Here is a 23891-nt window from a genome sequence, read left to right as displayed (position 1 = left end):
TTTTTTAACCAAAAGGAAAAGAAAAGTAATTAGAATATGATTCTATAAAGTACCAGAGGAAGTATTAGAAACATTCTAATGCTGTAGAACATTCTTGTACTTTAACACAACAATATAAAAAAATCATAGATGTTTTTATAGACAGAAAAACATAGTAGTGATGGGGGCCGAATATCCAATACCTTAGTATGTTCTGTGTCCCAGACTTAAAAGTTTTTGAAAATTTCTAAATCTTTAGGAGGTACAGGAGGTGTTTTGTTCCAGTCATCTTCAGGATAAGCTTCAAAATTAGACGTATCTCCATCATTTGATACTTTCGGCACTATAGGAGGCTGAACGAAAAAGAAAAAATAATCTTGTCTAAATAAATTTAATTCAGGTGACCATCATATCTACTATTGTGGGCAAGAATCCCTTAGAAGAAATGGAGTAGCACTCATAGTCAACAAAAGGGTGGGAAAAGCAGTACTGGGGTACAATCTCAAAAACGATAGAATGATCTCAGTACAAATCCAAGGCAAACCATTCAACATCACAGTAATTCAAGTCTATGCCCCAACCACTGATGCCGAAGAAGCTGAGGTTGATCGGTTCTATGAAGACCTACAACACCTTCTCGAACTAACACCAAAAAAAGATGTCCTCTTCATCATAGGGGATTGGAATGCTAAAGTAGGAAGTCAAGAAATCACTGGGATAACAGGCAAGCATGGCCTTGGTGTACAAAATGAAGCAGGACAAAGGCTAATCGAGTTTTGCCAAGAGAACACGCTGATCATAGCAAACACTCTTTTCCAACAGCACAAGAGGCGACTCTACACATGGACATCACCAGATGGTCAATATCGAAATCAGATTGATTATGTCCTTTGCAGCCAAAGATGGAGAAGCTCTATACAGTCAGTAAAAACAAGACCTGGAGCTGACTGTGGCTCAGATCATGAGCTTCTTGTTGCAAAATTTCGGCTTAACTTGAAGAACATAGGGAAAACCACTAAACCACTCAGATATGACCTAAATCATATCCCTGATGAATACACAGTGGAGGTGAGGAATAGATTTCAGGGATTAGACCTGATAGACAGAGTGCCTGAGGAACTATGGACGGAGGTCTGTAACACTGTTCAGGAGGCAGCAACGAAATCCATCCCAAAGAAAAAGAAATGCAAGAAAGCCAAGTGGCTGTCTGATGAGGCTTTACAAGTAGCTGAGGAAAGAAGGGAAGCGAAAAGCAAGGGAGAAAGGGGAAGATATATCCAACTGAATGCAGAATTCCAGAGAATAGCAAGGAGAGACAAGAAGGCCTTCTTAAAGGAACAATGCAAAGAAATTGAGGAAAACAACAGAATGGGAAAGACTAGAGATCTCTTCAAGAAAATCGGAGATCTCAAGGGAACGTTTTGTGCAAAGACGGGCATGATAAAGGACAAAGAAGGCAGGGACCTAACAGAAGCAGATGAGATTAAGAAGAGGTGGAAAGAATGCACAGAAGAACTATACAGGAAAGATCTGAATGTCCCTGATAGCCGTGATAGTGTGGTCACTGAACTTGAGCCGGACATCCTAGAAAGTGAAGTCAAGTGGGCCTTAGGAAGCATTAGTAACAACAAAGCTAGCGGAGATGACAGTCTTCCAGCTGAGCTATTTAAAATCCTAAAAAATGATGCTGTTAAAGTGCTGCATTCAATATGCCAACAAATTTGGAACACTCAACAATGGCCGCAAGACTGGAAAAGGTCAGTTTACATTCCAATTCCAAAGAAGGGCAACGCCAAAGAGTGTTCAAACTACCGCACAATTGCGCTCATTTCACATGCCAGCAAGGTGATGCTCAAAATCCTACAAGCTAGGCTTCAGCAGTATGCGAACCGAGAACTACCGGAAGTACAAGCTGGGTTTCGAAGAGGCAGAGGAACTAGAGATCAAATTGCCAACATTCGTTGGATCATGGAGAAAGCAAGAGAATTCCAGAAAAATGTCTATTTCTGCTTCATTGACTACGCTAAAGCCTTTGATTGTGTGGATCACAACAAACTCTGGCAAATTCTTAAAGTGATGGGAGTACCAGGCCACCTTACCTGTCTCCTGAGAAACCTGTACGAGGGTCAAGAAGCAACAGTAAGAACCAGACATGGAACAACCGATTGGTTCAAAATTGGGAAAGGAGTACGACAAGGCTGCATATTGTTGCCCTGCTTATTTAACTTATATGCAGAGTACATCATGAGAAATGCCAGGTTGGATGAATCAGAGGTCAGAATAAGATTGCTGGGAGAATTATCAACAACCTCCGATATGCAGACGATACCACCCTAATGGCAGAAAGCGAAGAGGATCTCAAGATCCTCTTGTTGAGGGTGAAAGAGGAGAGTGCAAAAGCTGGTTTGAAACTCAACATTAAAAAAACGAAGATCATGGCATCTGGCCCCATCACTTCCTGGCATATAGAAGGGGAAGAAATGGAAGCAGTGACAGATTTTACTTTCTTGGGCTCCAAGATCACCGCAGACGGTGACTGTAGCCATGAAATTAAAAGATGCTTGCTCCTTGGGAGGAAAGCTATGGCAAACCTAGACAGCATAGTAAGAAGCAGAGACATCACCTTGCCGACAAAGGTCCGTCTAATCAAAGCTATGGTTTTCCCAGTAGTAATGTATGGCTGTGAGAGCTGGACTATAAGGAAGGCTGAGCGCCGAAGAATTAATGCTTTCGAACTGTGGTGCTGGAGAAGACTCTTACGAGTCCCCTGGACTGCAAGGAGGTCAAATCAGTCCATACTAAAGGAAATCAACCCTGACTGCTCATTGGAAGGACAGATACTGAAGCTGAAGCTCAAATATTTTGGCCACCTAATGCGAAGAGAAAACTCTCTGGAAAAGACCCTGATGCTGGGAAAGACTGAAGGCAAAAGGAGAATGGGACAGCAGAGGATGAGATGGCTAGATAGCATCACCGATGCAATGAATATGAACTTGAGCACACTCCGGGAGAGAGCGCAGGACAGGAAGGCCTGGCGTGCTATGGTCCATGGGGTCACGAAGAGTCGGACACGACTGAACAACTGAGCAACAACAACAAGTGAAGCTGAGTCTAAAAGTTTTTATTTCTTTTCCTGCTTTTTCCTTATTTACATGCTGTAACAACAGCTCACATTACCTGACTTGGGTTTTAGATATCTAAGAGTAATTTTTTTTAATTTATTTGATTTGTACCCTGCCTTTCTACCAAAAAATGGCACTCAGGGCAGCTTATAGGCATAATTAACATTGATTAGAATAAAACACATTAAAATACATTAAAAACATAACAATTACAGAATAAAAAATAAAAACAGCAACCAGCCCAGCAGACCTAGTAAAAGGCCAAAGGCCTTTTTGTACAAAGCCATCTTTGCCTGCTGGCGGAAGGACAGCAGAGAGGGAGCGAACTTGAGTTGTAGTCCAACACAGCTAGAGGGTACCAGGCTGAGGAAGGCTGGTAGAATTACTTGGCTGATCAGTCCTGTCACTCACTGCTTGTTGCACATTATAATCCTAAAATAGTTCTTAGAAAGATTTGGTGTGAAGACTCTAAGCTTTAATGCAAGGAACTGGACTGAATTATCTTCACTGTATACTATAATTCTATGATAATCTTTCAAACAGAATTTTCAAAACTACAAATGACTCAAATGAAACAAATGTATCATGAATTCATTCTCCCCAAAGCAGAATGTGTTTTTGTCCACTTCACCTTTAATTTTCTCTGTGGTACAGCATCCCAGTCTACAGACCTAAACCATCGGTGCCTCTTCACATCGTCAGCTCCATTCTTTTGAAAAATCAAAGTATAAATTCAGGGCTAGGAAGTGCCAGAATACAATATAGCACAAAATCAGTAAGCTGCAGTGATCCAAGGTGATTTCTCCGACGTGTATTTTGAGAGCACATTCCATGCATCTAATGCACATCTTATAAGTTGACCAATTTTTCTGGTGTTGTCTCAGATACTGGATTTCACAGTAGTGTCTTTCATACCAAATATTGATTCCATTATTCATAAATCATCCTTTTACATACTGGCAACAATTTAGGTGTTTTTTTTTTAAACCCCCAATTCACATTGCCAGATCAGAGTTGAGAGCTAAAATGCTATCTTAGACATAGGCAAGGGCTGTGCATTCATATTGATCTTTGTATTTTTTTTAAGGAGCAGTCCCTCCCTCATGCTATATTACAAGCATTTGAAACTGGTCTCAGATTTAAAATGGTTTACTATGGGAGTATTGTTTTTTGAGAACCCAGAGTCTCCTTAGTAACTACCTAAATCCAGCAGAAGAAGGCATTCAGAAGGGATTGCTTGTGGGATATTCTAACACTATCCCCAAGAGACACAACTTGTGCATCTACATGGATTCCCCTTCAGACATTATATGAGAAGAATGAGAAGCTCATGTGGCCTTTTCAGTGCATGCTGTAGAATCTGAAGGAAATTTGCAACCTTCATGGCTCATCAGGGATCTAAATTTCCACTACTCTACCTAGTGTACTACAGTGACACACAAAGTGTTTTATTTTTTTTTTAATGTTCTGCTGATTGGTATTTTTTAAAACAAGAAATACTGTTAAATTTATTTTAAACGTTACTTATTCCCTCTAAGCACAAGATCAGAGGACAAAGTGCTTGGATTGCTCACATCCATACAATTTTGTTGGCATCTATAATGGCAACTGAAAGGCTGACAGATGCATACCATTATTATAGGAGTATTCATATTTATTTATTTGACTTGTACCCTGCCTTTCTACCAAAAATGGCACTATTAGGCTACTCTAGTGTTTGAAGATTGGTGTCAATTGTTTTGTTGTGAACAAAAACTATGAGATTAAGGGTGCAATTCTATCGAGCACCCTCACTGCTCAGAAGCCCCTAACCCAGAGGCTTTCCAGTTTTTTATGTCCTTCCAGGATGAAGCCAGCAGAGAGGGAGGAGCTGTAGAGGCAATCTTTGCCTTGTATCCTGGCTTCTCTGGTCTCCTCCCCTCCCTGCCCACCAGAATGCCGCCTTTCCTTCTCCTCCTCAGTTGCTTTTCTGACGTTGGAGGCAGCTGATGCATTTCTTTCTGCACTGGCTGTGAGGGGGAGGGACTTGGGATCCACTCTGACTAGGTCAGAGTGCTGTCTCCAACTTTGGAAGGATTTTCCGAGCTGTCCTATGGTCCCTGGGACCTCACCCAGGGTCCCCATAGGATTGCTCTCTAAGTAAAAACCTGCTTCCTTCAGGGGAAAAACCTATTTATCGCTTAATACATAATTCTGTTTCTGTAGCCAGATGGAAATACTTACAGAAACAACAATATACCAGCCACTGAGGCCTTGTTATTGCAACAGGCCTCACATAAACCTGAACACTCATCTCATTTTTACATTTAAACTGGAAATGCTGCATTGCTAGATGTTTATCAGATACAGAAAGTAATTCACCCAAGGCTCAAATGAAGCGTCTTGCAGCTTTCCCAGAATTATGGAAATGTTAGTAAGACCTTCTCTTTTGCCCTCAGATCCTAATATATTAGAATTTGCTATTAAACAGAAAAGCATTTCTGTAAATTGAAGCCAAGCAATACATTTATGTAATGGTTTGAATGTGCAGAGATTAAAATAACTTTTTAATATTTAAAACATACCTTCATGTTCCCTAGCCGTCTTGTTCTGTCAACCACAAGAAGCTTTTTAATAAGATCCCTGGACAAGTGAGAAAAGAATACAAAGCACACATTTTTCATGTACTCATTATCTTTTGACTGAAAAGAAATGGCAAGTATAGGAAGACACTTCCAATATAGGTAACTGGAGGTGGGGAAAAAGGAGTGAGCAATAAATCCACCTTTCAACACGCTTTGGACTGTGATGTGATGGCACAGTAACTGTAAATTGAGTAGCAAAGCAAACACGTAGGGAGGCAAGTATATGTTCACTAAGTACTGAATTCTTCATGGATCCACTCAAATCATTTTGTCAACATCCAGTGTGATTAATTGGCCTTTCAAATATGTATCTTAAACATACAGCAGCCACTGGCTGTGTGGGGTTTTTAAAAAATCATTTCTCAGCCACACACAATATTCCATCCTTTCTCACTCTTTGCTGTTGCTCCTCTTTAAAGAAAAGAAAAGAAAAGAAAAGAGAGCTGAGTCAAAACAGTCTTCTGAGTTTTGTTTTTGCTTTCATAATAATCAAGAAGTCTTCTTCAGTGCCCTTCAGTGGACTCCTAAAAATTGCACCTATTCTTTCCTCCTAAGTTCTGGACACTAACAGAAGTGCACAAGAGTACCCAAAGGATGGGTTTTTATGGTTCCAAGAACATTTTGTAGTCTCCAAGCTAACGTACAAGGGAGCTCTACAGTCCATGCAATCCGCAAACTTCTCTGGCCTGGCCATGGACGGGTGAGCTCCCTAACCCGACTGAGCTAAAACTAAGGCAGAGGTCCTTCATGTAATCTAATGAGATTCTGCTCAAGCTTTGGTTTACATTGGGAAGCTTCCCAAAGCTTCAGAGAAGCTCAGTGATTGTACATCTCCCTTGCTTCCTATGCTTGGGAGCTTCCCTGAGCTGTGCCCTATGGACTAGCTCAGGGATTGCACAGTTTTTGGAGCTCTGAAAAGAAGTCTGCAGAGCCTTTGTACAATAAACACACTTAAACAATAAGTGGTGTCCAGGACTTGGACAGAAAACAAATAAAACTTTCAATTTTGATATGGGTTGTGTAGGTGTTGCATGAAAGGTCCCCCAACCCCAAACATGCAACTTCCAATATGAAAATCAGATCTAATGAAAGTTCGGCTCAGCTCTACTTAAAATTAATTACTTAAAAGTCCGAGCATACTGACTATATTAGAGTCTTGTGGAATTTAATGTATGACAGAAGTATGTACATTAAATATCTGCCCTGAACTAGCCACTAAGACTCAGTTCAGCCTGACAGTATCAGTGGGAAAGCCCCCTTTTCCATTGCTTTTTCTCACATTGCTATGGAAATATTTGGATAAAGTAAACCACTTGGGCTGGGCAAATAGAATCATCTAAACGCTACTGTAATGATGCAGTAATATTTGTTTCAGCACCAACCCTGGCAGACCACTGGCAATGTGTCCTTCACCTTTTTTTAAAGCTGCCACCATGCTGCCTTTGTCAGCCCGAGAAAAGAGTGAGTATGCTTCTCCCAATGTAAGGCCATTTTGCTTGGAAGTAAGGGGGACTGCTGCCCAAACTCCCAGTCTCCAGCTGGTCATGCCTCAGCCCATCCTCTCTTTTTTAACTTCCCTGTGACTTAAAGGCTAATAATTTGATTTCAAGGTAAGTATTTATTAAGGAATATAATAAGGGAATAAGGGAAAGTAGGCAAGTACTTTTGAAAATAAAACCATAGTACAAAATTTGCTAAACTACATTAACCACTTAAAGGAAGATACAACAAATGTCTTTGTTTTGTCAAAAAGATACAGACACTGTCAATGTGCAGCATCTTTGCATGACCAGAGATGTCATATGGTGACAAAAAAATATAGGGGGTCTAGTCCCTTTTTGTTATGATTTATCTGGGGTGAGGGGATTGCCTAACCTGTTTCACCGATCACAAACATTTCACATGGACAGGAAGACATCCTCAACACATTTTGGGCTAGGAAGTGATAATTAAAAGAAATGGACTAATTGAAAAAGAATGAGCTAATTAGCCAGGATATTGCCCTGGCTTCATCTTTTGGGGACCAGGAAAGATGTGCAGTAGACTAGGTGGCGCCACAGCTGCTATATTGTAGTTTTCTTACAGAAACAGACACTATGGGGACAGGTCTGCGTTACAAACATTTTTTTATTCCAGATGGCATGGGGATGAACCACACAATCGATCTTGCCCAGGTGATTATTATATCTAAATGTTTACAGATAGATATGGGAAAAAGTCATAGGGTAGTTAACTCACACCACTGCTAAGTGTGAATTGGGCTTAGAGCTATAGTCCAGACAGGACTGGATTCAACAGCACACTGTTTAAGCAAACGTCCATAAAGCTGCAAAGCAATTCTACTGCTTTGACTTATCAAGCAGATTGTTTCCTTTGTGCATGCTGTGCATTTCCCCAATGCATTGTTTGTTTTCCAAAATATTAAATAGCAAGCTCTGTAACATTTTTTTAAAAGAAGACAAAAAGGGCATTTAAAAATGATAAATTGTTCCTGGATGCATTTTGCATAGCTATAAGTCAATTCTACTTTGGAAGTCTGAATCCACTTCCAACAAATCTGCATCTAGGTTTTTTTTTTTTAATGTTCTTAATTTGTTGTAGTTTCAGTATTGCTACTTCAAGAACTCCTTATGGCAAAACTCACAGCAGACTGAGAAAAAAGGTCTGCTGCTAATATTTGAACCCTTGAAAGTGATACTATTTCCTTTATGTTACTAGCAAATTTTAAAAATTGATTTTTTTCCATCTCTCCTAAAAACAAGAGGACCCAAAGTACATTCCAAAATATAGTCACACTACTCAGGAAATTGAGATTTGATACAGATATAGCCCCAAACTCCACAATTATGAGGGCAGTCTGAAAATGGGGCATGTTTATATTTAATCATCAAAACTCAAGAACATGAGGATGCCAGTACAAAACAAGAAAAGCCATGCAAGAGACAGACTTGATGTATTTATTAGATTTGTACACTGCTCAACTGGCAACTGCCCTGTAAAACCAACATAACAACGTTATATTGTGGGAGTTCTGTTGCCTTTTCACATGTGTTAATCAGCTTTGGTGGGCAAGTGTGTTTGCGTGGTTTGCTTTATTGGCTGTGGAGTATCTTGTCCAGTACTTTAGTTATAATAAAGACTAAGGCAGCCTTACTTGACCTAGTGACCTCCTGGTGTAGGACTGCAACTCTCATCATTCCCAGACAGCATGGCCAATGGCCGTGAATGATGGGAGTTGCAGTCTGACACACCTGGAAGGCACCAGGGTGGGGAAGGCTGAAGAGCCTGAAGGTGGGACAGAGGGATTGTACTCTGGAAAATTCTGAAAAACACGGATAATTTTTAAAAATAGTCAGGAATTGTTGTTGTCCACTCCCCATGACAAAGTAAGTGATTATATGTAGGCAGTGTTGGCATGAATATCCATAATTTTCTGTTGCTGACGTAGAACACATTTATTGTTATGCGTAAACATTACAAAATAGGCAGCAGATTTGATAAATTGCAGTCTATCCACAGGATGGGGTCGGGGGAAAGAAAGTAGCAACTGGATAAGTGAGCTCATGTGCAATTAAGCCACTTGCAGATAACATGTATATAAATTTCACCATTTATTCTGATCTTTCCTTCACTGCTTACAGAGATATCTGGGTTTAAATGAGGAACGTAACACACAGTTAAGCCAGTTTCACAACAGTGATTCAGATCTTTACTGGAAAATTTTATATCTGCTTTTGGGGATATACAACGCCAACATGCAAGAAGCTATTACATATTATCAATAACCACTTCTTCCTAATAGATATAGAAGCCTGTAAAAAAAGACACTGCCTGGTGTAACTCTTAAGTAACACTCTAAAAAGGGGTGGAGGAGAGAAATCTCTGCAGAATGCATAAAAAGCTAGTGCATACTGCACCACTGAACAGCGGCTACATTTGACACATGATTTCATGCACTGTGGTATGGTTTGTACTTAATGCTGAAGCAGAACCTAAAGAAAATAAGTCCATGACTAACGTCAATGCACTTACTTTACATATAAATCCAAATGTCTGGGGAAATCTATTTTACCAGCAAGAATCTTCTGATATATTCCAAATGGGTTGTCATCAAAGAATGGAGGAAACCTATTTGGGGGAACACACACAACACCACACAGATATAAGTTTAGAAAATCTGAAAAGTGTACACAGAACATATAATAAAAGCATTAACCTACCATATAGTAAAAACATTAACCTACTATCTGCTATGAAAATGCTAGGTTACAATTATTCACCTGCTGTAACACTGGTGTCTAATTCCCAGTGGATGCATGCGATGCATCCTGTTAGTGCCTAGCAAAGTATTACAGTGGGCCTCAGACGGTGTAGTCCCATGGCTGTCATGGAGACTGTGAAATCCTGAGCCGGTCTGGACAAGGTGCCCTCAGCATGAATGTTGACATACCCCAGAACCAACAGTCTGGGAGGACTTCAACAGCACACCTGAAACCATCTCCATCAGCTCAGACAGAGAGACTGTTGAGCAGTGGGGTGGGTGGTACACCAACAGGATCCGCAGTTCATCCCGCTGGCCCAACACAAGGTGCACACACTCCACATCAGTAGTCAGATGGACAGGGAGCCTGCAGAGGGAGATGGAATTCCTACAGACCACAGCAATCCCCACTCCCCAGCCCTCAAGTCTACCCTAATGCTGAACCGAGTGCCCTGGTAGGCCCAGCTAGAGAGACTAACTCCTCCCTGCTCACCCAACCGGGTCTTGGTTATGCATGCCAGATAGGCCGCCTCATCCACTATTAAGTCATGTATGAGGGAGGAGGTCTTGTTTTGAATTGATCTGACATTTAAGAGCAGCATCCGGAGTCCTGACGGCAGGCTGATAGGGCAACCACCAAACCTGTGCGTGGGGGGAAAGCCAGAACATGGCACAGTCATTAACTGTTTGGGCCATGTTCCCCTAACATGGCTAGCCCTTCTCCCAATGCGATATCTCCCTTTACCCATAACCACTCTAATGATTCTTCAGAGGGCAGAAAAGAAAGTGATCAAGAAACCAAACGGGTTTAAAAAAAAATCAAATGCTAATTTTTCCTCCATTGCATACGTGCACATGCTGCACGTATGAGCAGGGAAGACGGCTAGCCAGAAAGCAATTGCCCCTTGCAAAATTAAGATGTGCCTGAGGCTATTAGAGCTTCCAGCACTGGAGTAACTGTGAGGTTCCACTGCCCGACATGGTGCAGCACGATGGTAGAGGTCTCATTAAATGTACAAGGTGGGCTGACAAGTCACTGCCACTCTCTATGTTCCAGCTGCTTGTTTTCAGGCAACAGCCATGCTGCTGTCAGAGAGAAAAAGAAAACAAAAGTGGCGGTGGGAGATGCAATTTGTTTGTTCCGCCCCAGACAGCACAATGCCTTATGCCAGAGCAAGTTAACAACATTCTTTGATCTGGACACAGAGAAGGGAGGTAAGGAGGGAGTGATGTTTGTGACCATGAAAAAATGTTATTCAGTGGCTGACTGGGTCACATTTGTACAGTCAAATGTCCAGAGATATATGTCAAGTTAACATTCTAACGTGGTTACTTCTGAGAACTTACCACAGGTATAAATACTTCCAGTATAAAATAGCCATACTCTTATCACAGAAATCCAGTGAGGTGTTAAATGTTTGTGTGGCATCTCCAGTTAGAGATGATACTATCCCACCTTCCTTACCAACTTGCTCTTCCTCCTCCATTATTTAGGGCAAGGGTGAACAACTGGTCCCTCAAGCAACACATAGAGGGTTCTCTGACTCTTTGCTCTCTGTCAGCTGTTTCTGCTGTTGCTGCCAGGAGGCAGAGAAAAGTGGGGGTTTGGGGGAAGCACGAGTTTTTCAGAATTATTTTACATTGTCTAATTGGAGTGAATGGTGGAGGGATAGCAATTTAAAAATACAATCTTGTGGCAGGATCACTGAGATGGGTCAAGGTTAAAGCCTCTTCCACCCCAGTGTGTGCGCGCGTGCATGTGTGTGTGCACGCATACACCTGTGTGGCCCCCAGGGCCCCCAGCTGTCAGGAGCGCTTCTGAGCACAGGGAGTGGGAGAGCAGTTCAGATTCTGAAGAAGAACCACCAGACATTGGGGAGGTATGTTCCCAGGCAGTTCCAGACATGGCTAGGCAGGCTCCTCAGGTTTCAAAGGTCCAGCTGGAGGGGGAAGGTCCCTCTTCACCCCCCCCCCCCAATGAGAGACAGCAAACAGGGAGAGGCGGGGTTTGGGGAATCTGAATTAATAGATGCAAGGCGCAGACGCAGAGCCAAGAGGGAGATGGCCAGGGTGGAACTTAGAAGGTCTACCTGATTGGCCCTGCATGAACAGCGGCGCTTAGAAGCCTCATGAGAGAGAGAGCTCCCCCTCCCCTTAAGTTAGGCTAGTAAGACCGACTTCCTTTCAAATGGTGGGCAACTTTCATAGCCACCTTTTGAACCCCCTGAAGCCATTTCCTTGAAGACTGAGAGTCACTGAGAATTTGCATCTCTATGACCCTTTGAGGTAATGGATTAAAAGCTATAGACTGAATCCTCTTGTCTGTGTGTGATTTGGCATTTGAAGTTCAGTGGGGACAAAAGGAATCCTGACACCACTAACACTGGATGTGCACCCCGATTTAGGGTCAATAGGATATTAGGCACTAGAGAGTTCTCATCCACTTACGACATGCCCGTTTTCCACAAATACATAATGGGGTAATTGAGTAGGACTAGATTGCTTGAAACAAGCTGCCGGATTTGATTAAAGGTCTCTTTCATAAAACAGGTAGAGCAAATTATGAACTACAGGATGAGGAATGCTACTATGTCTTCATGGTTTTGGTCCCAAATATGACCCCCAGCACCTGCCTGCATGCACAAACATGATTATTGGAAGGCATTCTTCCAGTTCATAGTTCACTCCAGATCATGATGTGCAAAGCTCTTGCTGTCACATATTGAAACATTCTGATGCAACCATGTGAGCTTAAAAAAAAAGTTCTTCAAATATTAACAAGTCCCTCTGGTCTGCCCTTCATTTAAGTGATGGTTTCCTTTGTCATACAAGTTTGGTATCAAACAAACACAGCTGGAGTTTAGGACTTGGTTTTGTAATGTGCAATCTGCTGACTGCAGCACTGAGACATGTGAGTCAAAGCAGAAGTGGAATTCTCTTTAATAAAAGCTTCCGTTAAACAAGCATTTCAGATTTATTAAACATAATTCATAGTAAGATATGGCTTGAACCAGCTTTTTAAAAGCCTTTGGTACAATATATGTTGAATGCATGTTTTGTCAAGCAACATCTTGTGTGTGCACGCGTGTGTGTGTGAAAAATTCTTCTTAGGAAATTCTTCTATCTTTAAAAACTTATCTAGCTGATTTTTATAACAGTTTCATAGGAATGTTTCTGCAGGAAGTACTTTGATAGTACCAGACCACATGTTGGTCAGTTTTCTTTTTATCTTTTTAAAGAGGGTTCTACAAGAAAGACAAAGACAGTAAAAATAATTCAAACTAAGACCACAGTCCATCAATTTAGTCTTATGTTCCCAGGCTCTCAATTTTAGATTGATGATTAAAGCATATGATTCTATTCGAAACATACTGAATATAGCCAGGACTACTAATATACAAGTCCAGAGCTTTGCCCTGATTTCTGAAAGTTCATTGTTTGTAGTTGGTTGAGTGAAGCAATGCCTTCAGCTAAACTTCCCTTTTGGCTTGCTTATTTTTAAGACAATCTCTCCCTTGAATATTAAAGTGCTGGAGTGAAATTTTATGTATCCACTCAGGACACAGTTATTCATTAGAAGTACCTTATTAGTTAAGGAGACAAGGTGAAGGGAGAAAAATGCATGAAAAGGTACTGGGGATCAGTGAAAGTTCACAGGGACTGGAGAACAGAGGATCATTACAGAGCACATATTATGTATAGTAGTACCATTGTGATATTATACAATAATACTAAATAATTTTTTTGATTCAACTGGAGTCATTGTCAACTGCACCTCATCTTTAAAAACAAAAATGAGTTGGATCCAGACTTAGGTGAAGTTACGTCCCACCAAAATCATGACAAGTGATGAAAATGGATCCCAGGGAAGTCACAGCATTGGATGTTAATGGAAGTCCTATTAACTTCCATTAACATCCAATGCTGTGACTTCACTGGGATCCATTTTACCTCAGTATCAACTTAACAAGCTGCTTTTTGCAAGTGTAGAAACATTAAATTTACACTAGTTTATCACTACTTTTACATCAGACGAAAGGAAGTAGCTCAGGGATCTGAGCAGCGAAGCATGTCGGTGGTGGCATGCAGAATTTCTCTTTATGCTGATAAAGAATACCGAATGACTGTTTGCTACAAACCCAGTTGTAAAAGAAGGAGGAGGAGGAGAAGGAGAAAGCAGATAGTCTCTGTACGTTTTTACGAATATTTGCCCTCCGTATAGAGCAAGGCAATCTTTTTGTCTCCAAGGGCTGCATGTGGCAATGTGTGATGGGTCAGGGGGCACGTGCAGGTGGAAGACATAGCCAAAGGCGATTCTGGGTGGGTCATGAGCTAGCATTGGGAATGGCCAAGGGCAACATGCCCCTTACTTACACACACACACACACACACACACACACACACACACTTTCCCCAGCCCTTCCCCATCTCAGTGTATGGGGATAGGCAGGTTTAAACTAGAGATGTGAAAGGGCCTCTCAAAATTCTCTACTTTATTTGTGGTCAGAGAAATTGTTGGGACAATTTCACTGAATTTCTTCAGTGGGAGGAGAAATTTCCAACAATTTCTCACAGGTAGGGCTCGCCATTGGAAAGGGTTGAAGCACAGCTTCTCTATTTTTCCCCCCTAAGGGCTTTTTGATTTTTTGCACTGCCACTGCATGTGTGAACAGCATCAACTGTGTTGGTAGCCTGGTCCCCATTCTCCACAGTACCCCATACCCTAGCATCATTCCAGGGCATGGAGGTTGGGGTGGGGGTAGGAAATGCAGCCACCACAAAAAATATTGGTGAAGAAAAATTAGTGAAAATTCTTCAGAGTTGCCTTTTATTTCTAGGGAGGTAAGAAAAGCACAATCTCAGGACTTTTCTGAGAAATATTGTCTCAGCTCTAGTTGTCATCCTACAGGGTTCAGCACCTTCCCCAGAGTCTTCCAAAATGTTGAACGTCTGTGTGTGTGTGATTGTGGATACATCTTGTCTCTAATGCGGCTGCTAATAATACCACATCATCCCTGCAAGCTCTGTAGCAGATGTGAAGGGAGATAGTGTTGTGTTCAACTCCAGGGAAGATGCTGAGCTAGTACTGTGCCGAAATCTGATCTCCAGTTTACTGAAGGTTTTCTTCCCCTGTGAAAGAGGTTTCCATTTTTCTGCCTCAGTCTCAGGGTGTTCAATAATTGATTTTGAATGTATTCTGATGGTGTTTTTGATCATACCTAATCACTGAGGTGGCCAATGGTACTGTTTGTGTGTGTTTTGTTCTATTACACACCTCTTTAATGCTCTGCAGCCTCCCAGGCTGCCTGCACTTCCTGATCTGAAAAAGCCCTATGAGAGGAATTCCTTCATATCCTGGGGGGTGGGGGAGGAAGTGCGGGAAGCCAAGGAGGCTACAGGGTGCCAGAGAGATTATTGCACAATGAAAGACAGGACACTTGCACACATTCTTCACCCACCTCATTAGTCAGGTTGGCCCACGAACCCTGAATCCAACCCATGAGAATTTCTCCAAAATTTCTTCTCCTTTGAATTTATTTTTGAAAGCAATTTCTTTGCTATCGAATTGAACGAGAATGGTAAAAAAAAGTGGGAGAAATTTTTGGCACAGCATCAGTTTAACCCTCCCCTTCCTATATGCTGAGATCACACTGTGCCTCCCCCACCATGCCAATAAGATGGATGGTAGAGCAGGGTGGGGAGGCACACCATCTAAATAGGGAATATGGCATGTTGGGATGACTCTCCCACATGCCATCTTCTCCAGCACAACTGCAGCCAAATCTAGTGGGGGCGTAAGCAGCCACAGAGGCGGGTTACCCATACGTGGTTTAAAGAGGCCTGTGAAGTGGTAAACAGTTTTCTGTGGTAGAAAATCCTTGATACTATTGGGGAGATTTATTTATATATTAATTTTGATGATTTCTATGCCATTGTGCAATAAAAATATTTTAAAGTGTTTACAAATAAGTCACACACAAAAAGAAAACAAGGAATTAAAACAGCAGATATGAGATGATGCTGTGGAATACTTAAAAGCCAAAAGTTTTGTAAAGCTGCTACAATAATGACTTGATTCAATATTTCTCCTTTTGCAGTGGCATTTACTCAGCTATGGAAGAACTGATATATTCTGTTTTATTGTGCAAGCATACACAATTAACCAGAGAGAGGATAAGATAAAGAATGTGCTTCTGAGTTTTGGTAGATACATAAGCAACTACTCATATTCTTGCCAATTGTCAAGAAGACAATAGGAAACTCATTCAGTTGCAAATCTCAGTTTAAAAACAAACAGATTTGGGGTTTACATTTACTTGCAGAATTTATCTTTAAGAAAACCCGCAAAGCAAATTAAATCATTTATATATTATTCTGAGGATGCTGCCATCTAGTGAAGTAAAAATATTCTTGGGTTTATGGGATACTGAATTCTAATCCCACCCGCCACCCTCCCTCCCTCCCTCCCTCTCTCTCTCTCTCACACACACACACACACACACACTACAAAAGTCAGTTTTAAGTTAAAAACTGGTGCCACACTCAACAAGAAGGTCCAACAAAAACAACTAGCAAATTTCTGTTGCTTAATTAACATGATAAATATCCCAATATAAACATCAGATGTACCTTCATATTCCACTGCACCCAGTCTTCCCTCCATAGCCTGGGTGGGATAGTGGTGGGGCATCACTGTATGTCCAGTAGCAGAAACATGATTCACAACTAAGAACAAATCTGAGTACAGCTTTCACAGCTTGGGCAAAACACTCCTTGTAAGCCCAGTCATCTCTTTCTAGGTTGATGGACATGACAAATTCCTCCACTGAAAATCTAGACGCAGGCAAATTGAGAACAAAATATGGGTCCCCCCCACCTTCTTTTCTTCAAAACAGGTTTTGTTCACAGGAAACATTCCTGACTAAATAAAGGTTTTACGGCAAACTTCGGAGCCTCTTGAAGATTTATTTTTCAAACAAATAGTTTAAGAGGTAATACAAAAACAATACAAAACGAAACTGAACTCTACTGAAGAACACTTACAAACAGTGCTTGAAAATTACAGCAAAAGACATGCTACGGAAACAATTGAGCTGTTGAGCAAGGAATTATCTTAGGAATATTGAAGCGTTCTCCCCATTGAAATATTTTCCCACTTATCCATGACTGTCTACTATGCGGTTGGGGCTGTTATCTAAATGGCTCAACCACATGGGAGGGGGCTGATTGCATGGACCTTTCCTAATGACACCTTGCTCAGAAAGAGGTACCAATTCTATAGGAAAGACCCACACAATCAGCCCCAACTACATGACTGGGTGATTTAGATGCTGCATGGGAGCCACTCATGGATCTACACTCCCATGGGGCTGAGCGAATGTTGAAAGGATATCATTTTCACACAAGAAAGCTAAGGTTTATAACCTTTTCTCATATTTAGAAGACAGGCATACTGCATGGTTAAGTGTTTTGATATTGTACAGAACAGTCTCATTCTCTGTCTCCAAAATTGTTTTTCTACATGATAGGAATATTTTGAGACAATTAAGTTACGGAATTAGATTTTCCATATTTGTGAGAGAAGGCAGAACATTTGTACTTCATTTAATTCCACATTGCCCAAGAACTTACCCAGACAACATCTCAAATATCAGAATGCCCAGGGCCCACCAGTCCACAGCTCTTCCATGACCTTTACTCTGTATGACTTCTGGGGCAAGGTACTCCGGGGTCCCACACAGTGTCCATGTCCTAAGAAAAAATAATATGGAACATGAAACTAGAATTAAGTTTCCCATTGGTTAAAGATTAGGTTTCCATAGAAACAGGGCTAATTCCAAGGTATACAGGGAATGATAATGAGCAGAAATAGCTCAGTAAGTTTAAATATTTATGAACATTACAATCACATGATAGCACTCCAGTACACGTAGGTCTTGCTCTGATCTCTTGTAAAAGGGTGAGAGGAATGCTTAGTGCATGAAAATATGATTCCCTTTACTATAAGAGAATTGGAAGCTCCTGGATGCATGGGACTTTGAATTACAACTGGCAAATAAACATTTGTTATCACAGATTAAGACAAGCACTGACTTTAAAGGACCCACTCTATTATCTGCAGAAGGAGGCACAAATCTCCACCTACAGATTTAACTTTCTATGGTCACAAATTGCTTGGTAATAAGCCCGGAGATAACAACAATCCACCCAGCCCCAAACTGCATTGGTTTCATCTAAAGGATTTCAAAAAAGCCAACAAGCCTTTACCAATCCTGTATTTGGACCTTGTGTCCCCATATCATTGAATACAATGTGATTTCCAGGCTATTGACATACTTGTATGGAATAGGGAAAGTAAAGTACCCCACTTTTCCAGCATTCTCAATCCCATGGAGGCATTCACAGATAGAGGCTCTGAGGGGTGACTCTTCAGAAAGTCACCCCTCAGGAGTACGGGGTGATGGAAAGATGTGAAGATGGAACAGGGCTACAGCACTCCCCCTTCTCATGTGTTTACTCTACACAGATACATAATGCTTCAACAGAGCTCTAGAATTGAAACATTTCGAACCCAGGAATTTATTTTGAGTACCAGAACTGAATGGAGTGCACAACGCTTCCATGCAAAAATCTACTCCTGGTTACCCCTTCATTTCAGCAGTATAATTTAGGACTCAGGGGAATCATTTTGTTGCCTGCCATTGATAAACAACTGGGAATCAGAAATCTTTGTCTGTCTACTGCAAATCACCCAGAGATCTACCAGTAGATCCTGATCTAACTTCTCCCTACCCCTATTGTAGGCACGTGTGTATGTTCAATGACGGAGACTCCTCTACTGAATAGCTAAGCCAATCACATAAAATTTGTAAGCAACTCTCTGTTAATTTTACATTGAACTTACTTTGTTTTGTCCAGGTCAGCTGTGCAAACGAGGAGGATTCTAATGTCATTTTAAGGTTACAGGAAACTGTGGTCAAACTTGGAAATACGGATCTGAGAAATACCTGAACTTTTACACCAATCTCCAGGAAGCTCCCCAACCCAAATGACCTTCAGGCTATGTAAAGGTTCTTTATATAAGAACAGCCTTGCTGGATCAGACCAAAGGCTTATCTAGTCCAGCATTCTGTTCCCACTGTAGTCTACCAGATGCCTATGGGAAGCCCTCAATGATTTCCTAATGATCCCCAACATGGAATTTGCCTTTTCCCAGCAGCCACACACGGGGTCAAAATGTTCATTAAGCTATCCATTACACCCCCAAGATGAGCATCACTTTAACACTTGATTATACTGAACCACATTTGCCATTTTATCACTCATTCCCCCAGTATGGAGAGATCCTTTTGTGCTAGTTCTCCCTGTACCCTCTATTTTAATGATCTGTATAACTTAGGATGAAGCCCCAAAAAGTTTTCCTCAAGAAAGTGTCAGTGTTAAATGAAAATTAGATTTTATTGGTATCAGAATGTCATACCACTCCCCATGCACAATCCACTCCATTTCAAATATGCTATTCCCAAAATAGCATAACACTTGTGACACTTGTTTACAGTGTGGTGTCTCACACTAGTTGCAACCAAAGTATATAACACATGCAGATCCAATTGCCAAGAACTGTGCTTGGACATGTGCGGCAAGACGCATTGCATGCAAATACTCTGATGCAAAGACTTAAGGTCCAGGGTATGTGTTTCTCCAATTACTATCAGATAACAGTTACTAATATGAACCAAATATCCTCATTTCCTTTTAAGTTTAGTTATGAGAGAAATATGGTTAAGTTGTCTAAGCACTGTCATCCTCACATTGCAGGAGCTGAGATGGCAGCACTACAGTTGCGTTTTAATTTCAAAGGTTCACAGTGTTTGAAGTAAACAAAAAACTTTTAAGATTTGTTGTCAAACAGAAGTCAACACACATTCAACAAGGAAAATAACCTAAGAAGCTAGCTGTTTAATTTTTGTTTCCTGAAACTTGAGACATAATTTTTAACTTTGGGGAAAATATTTTGTTTTGGTATGTCTTTGTAACCAAAATCCTGTACTCTAGTGCCATCTAGCAGCAAGGATGATGATCAAGCCTATATTTTTTAAGCCACAATGTCAACTCCTATTTATCAGTTTTGAATGTAATTGCACCCTTCAACATGAAGATACACACACTGAACATTTGAAACATGAGATCTTAGCAGCACTCATGTTTGTGCACTGAGTAAGGATGCTTTAACAAAAACTATAGTCATTCAAATCTACCATCTCCAAGACCTGATCTACTGATTACAGCTGCCAAGTGGAAGCCACTTTACGCCACTGCATATGGAGACTTGGTACATTGTAAGGTGGTCATTGGAACTGACTCACAGTGTGGTTGGTGAAATATTCTCCCTAAACACAAGATGGGTTGTTTTTTTTAAAAAAAGCTTTTTAGATATTAAACATATGTATAGGAACTGCACAAAAACATTTCTGGTTGCAAAAGTACTCAATGACCAACAGCTACTTCCTTTAAAATAATTGTTTTAAGCAAGAAACAGCCTGGGATTTAAAACTCACTTATATGTTAGGCACCAGTCAGCAAGCTTTACAGACTGAAAAGGGGAAGAAGGAAGGTTATAGGTTTCAGAGCATAATGCATTCCACCATTCCAAGCTTGTCTGTAGGAGTTTATCCAAGATTAATACACAGTTAAAGCTGACTTAAATCACCATGTGATTAACCTGTAATACTGTAACTGGAGACATGTGGGAATCTACTGAGGCACTATTGAAAGTTATGTTTGCCTGGGTGGCTGTACAGATTTAAAGAAAGGCAAAAATGATCCTGCAACATGGTCACTGTTAATCATCGTATCTACCATATGTTAGCAGTGCCAGGTTGTCCTTGTGCTCTCCCCCTACCCCCTGTTACCTGTTCCACCTGGTGCAAAGTGCTACTAGATGCTGGCAAGCCCATAGTCAATTCTGCTTTGTGAAAAATGACGGAAAAGCACTCCCCTGCCCTTCACCATGACTGAGCCTGCCAGGAGGGGAGAGGCTACTGAGAGGAAAGAACAAAGACTTCAACTCGAAGTTGGAAGGAAAAACACCCACTAACGATATCACTCAGTGGACTGAATGCTCGCTACATTTGAGCGTACAATCGTCAAAGCTGCATGGATGCTTATTTAGATATACGGGCTGCTTATATGGTATATACTTCAAATGGAAATGTTAACCCTTCCCCTCCCACTCCCACTCCCCCCTTGTGGGTTTTTTCTTTTTTTCTTTTTCCTATATCAAGGGAGATGTTAATGATTACTGTATATTGATATGTTTCATGAAATGATTTTTCCCCTTTTATTTTGTCTGTTGTTACCATTGTGTTGCAAATAAAAAGTTTAACAAAAAAAGAACAAGAAAAAAAAAGATCAGGCAGCTGGGGTTCTGTGAAGTTGTTTTCAGCCTACATCATCCAAGTTATTGTGGGACCTGAGATTTGGCTTGGAGTCTTCTAAGACCTCAGGCAACTGGCATAAATAACACCATTTGCCCTCTTGCTGCCTAAACCATCTACTAGTTGGGAAATCCAAACAGTGAGGGAGGAACTGCACTGCCTGGGGAGGGACAGGTGGGCTAGCATTTTAAACTATTGAGCACCTCTTTTTAGCCCTTTTAAAGAGTGAGATCTTTTCACAGGGCCTGATTCAGCCCACTACCTAGTGCAATGTTTGAGGTTCAGATTCAGGGAGGCAAGGAGATAGCATATGAGGACATGTCCAACCTCCATACCTGGCCTTGTCTAGAGGGAAAGGGAGCCCCAAGAGAGGTCAGAGGCATCTCTGTGTGAATTCTAATTTGGCTCCATTTTGTGGGCAAGACAGCATCTCTGGGTATTTGAGGCAACAGCTCGTCTGCTTCAATTATTGGCAGCAGCTCCTTGTTAGGGGATTTGTACTTTTCATATTATCTACGCACACTGGGGATTCTATGGCATTGCCACTTGATCCCAAATTAAGGATTACAACTGATCTAGGATATGCTGAGGAGTTTTTTTACTTCACAAAGATTGAAGCTGGTTTGTTTACATTGTTGCCTGAATTGTGCCAGAGGGACATCTTGCCTGGCTGTACATGCCTGTCTCCCTTGGCTGGCATGGGCAGGTTATTAACTGGATGGGTTTTAGCCCCCACTGGTCTTGATTACTAGCATGATATTCCCATGTTCGTTTCTTACACAAGTTACAACCAGTGTAATCCCTGTTATTTGTGTCTGCCTCTTTCTTTCCTTCCCTTACAACTAGAAGACTCTCATAAGTAGGGCTAGGGAAGAACAGCTGGTCACTACGACTGTGTCAAAGCAATGTTTACATCTAATTTGGCAGCAGTCCATAACAGTAAGTAATCATATACAAAGATGATAATGGCATGGAAGCTTGCACATGGTACTAGCAGACTGTGATACATGCTAAGATCCAGGAGATACCTTTAGGCATATTACACAGAAATCTGAATCTTCTCCAAGCATATAATTTTCAATGCATATAGGCTCCCTGACCAAAGGTTTCTTTATTTAAAATATTTCTAAACTGCTATTCATCCAATAGATTCCAGGGTGGTGTACAACAGGCATAAAAATTATTTAAACAAAGCACAAATACAATAAAGCAATATCCTTAATAACAATTACAAACTGAAGGGAAGCAAAAGACTTTAGAACTACACCTAGACTCAAACATAAGCCTTTAAAATATCATGGCAAATACAAAAAATTTAAACAGGTACTAGAAATATTGTAATGTCGGTGCCAGTCCTATCTCATTGGAGAGGGCATTTCAGAGTTGGGGCACTATCGCATTTGCACTTAGGCTCACTATTGCTGCAAACCAATATGTTTTCATTGCTGTAGCAATGAGTTAGTACACATGTTTCTTCAAAACTATGTGAATTTCAAAATGAAAGAAATGATTTAAATCTATTATTTAGATTGACATTTTTTCTTACCAGTTCAAATCATGATAGAAATCTCTTTGACTTAAAAACAATCTGCTGTGGAAAGGTGCATAGTCAAATCAGTGTGAAACGTTTTGAATGGGATATATTGTTTCTCCATGCTATTATCTTTTTCAAACAAAACTTTTCTTACTGGATTTCTGTCCCCTTCCATGCTAAGAGCTCAAGAAAAGTAGCAGCAAAATCAAACCTCGGCATAATCACTGAAATACTTAACACTAAAATAAGCTTGAACCCAGCCTCTTAAGACAGGAATGGGAAACCTGTGGCTTTCCAGAGGTTGAGCAGCATCCAACACTACTGCTCTGCTTATGCAGTTGATGTAGCTCTACTTTAAGTGACCTCTAGCGCTACCCAATAGTGTAAAGAGGTGATACGGGTTTTCTGCAGAAACCCATAGCACCAGCATATGCTATTGCTGTAGCACTAGAGGTCGCTTATGCCAATGCTATGTCAACTGATTAAGTGCACTAGTAGCATTGGATACTGACTGTTGTCACCAAGTTTTGACTAGCCTCAGTAACCAAGCCAAAATTTGGGGACAACAGCATCCGTCCCCTTCAGCTCAATCCCCATGCTTTCATTTAAAACTCAGTCCCACTGTGTTCAGTGGGGCTTAACCCCAAGTAAATGTGCAGCCTTCATCCCTCAGCTCATGCTGGACCTCCATGGGAGGTTAGGGAAAATCCCCATCTCCCCTATGAAGCTCTAATCTTTTGGAGCTGTGGAAAGGAGCAGGGCCTTGTTTTGGTGCTGGCCAATCAAGATGCTCTAAGTGCCTCAGCCACCCACTACTAGAACTGTCAGGCCCAACTTTCCTCTCTAGCTAGTATCTGGAGAGGGGTGGGGGATGGGGATCCCCTCCATCATTGCACCAAACCTTCTGAAGCTCAGCACAACTGTAGGGGAAAC

The 23891-nt window shown here is 41.1% G+C and overlaps 1 protein-coding gene across 1 annotated transcript in view; it reads right to left on the bottom strand.

The window, feature by feature from the left end:
* The window catches only part of PRKX (protein kinase cAMP-dependent X-linked catalytic subunit), an 88730-nt gene that overhangs the window by 5101 nt on the left and 59738 nt on the right, over positions 1–23891 (bottom strand). Inside the window, exons 4-8 of the mRNA XM_084844267.1 lie at positions 17619–17738; positions 9758–9853; positions 5666–5723; positions 3733–3810; positions 183–332 (exon numbers count right to left, since the gene is read on the bottom strand). Of these exons, the coding sequence (XP_084700393.1) occupies positions 207–332; positions 3733–3810; positions 5666–5723; positions 9758–9853; positions 17619–17738 (478 nt within the window). The 3' untranslated portion in view covers positions 183–206. The remainder of the gene's footprint in view (positions 1–182; positions 333–3732; positions 3811–5665; positions 5724–9757; positions 9854–17618; positions 17739–23891) is intronic.

This window comes from Heloderma suspectum, chromosome 3 (assembly GCF_057233095.1).
Source record: "Heloderma suspectum isolate Gila_16-S chromosome 3, 16-S_ref, whole genome shotgun sequence".
NCBI classification, from domain to species: domain Eukaryota; kingdom Metazoa; phylum Chordata; class Lepidosauria; order Squamata; family Helodermatidae; genus Heloderma; species Heloderma suspectum.
The sequence above is the reverse complement of the archived record's forward strand: the minus strand, read 5'-3'. Positions and strand labels throughout refer to the sequence as shown.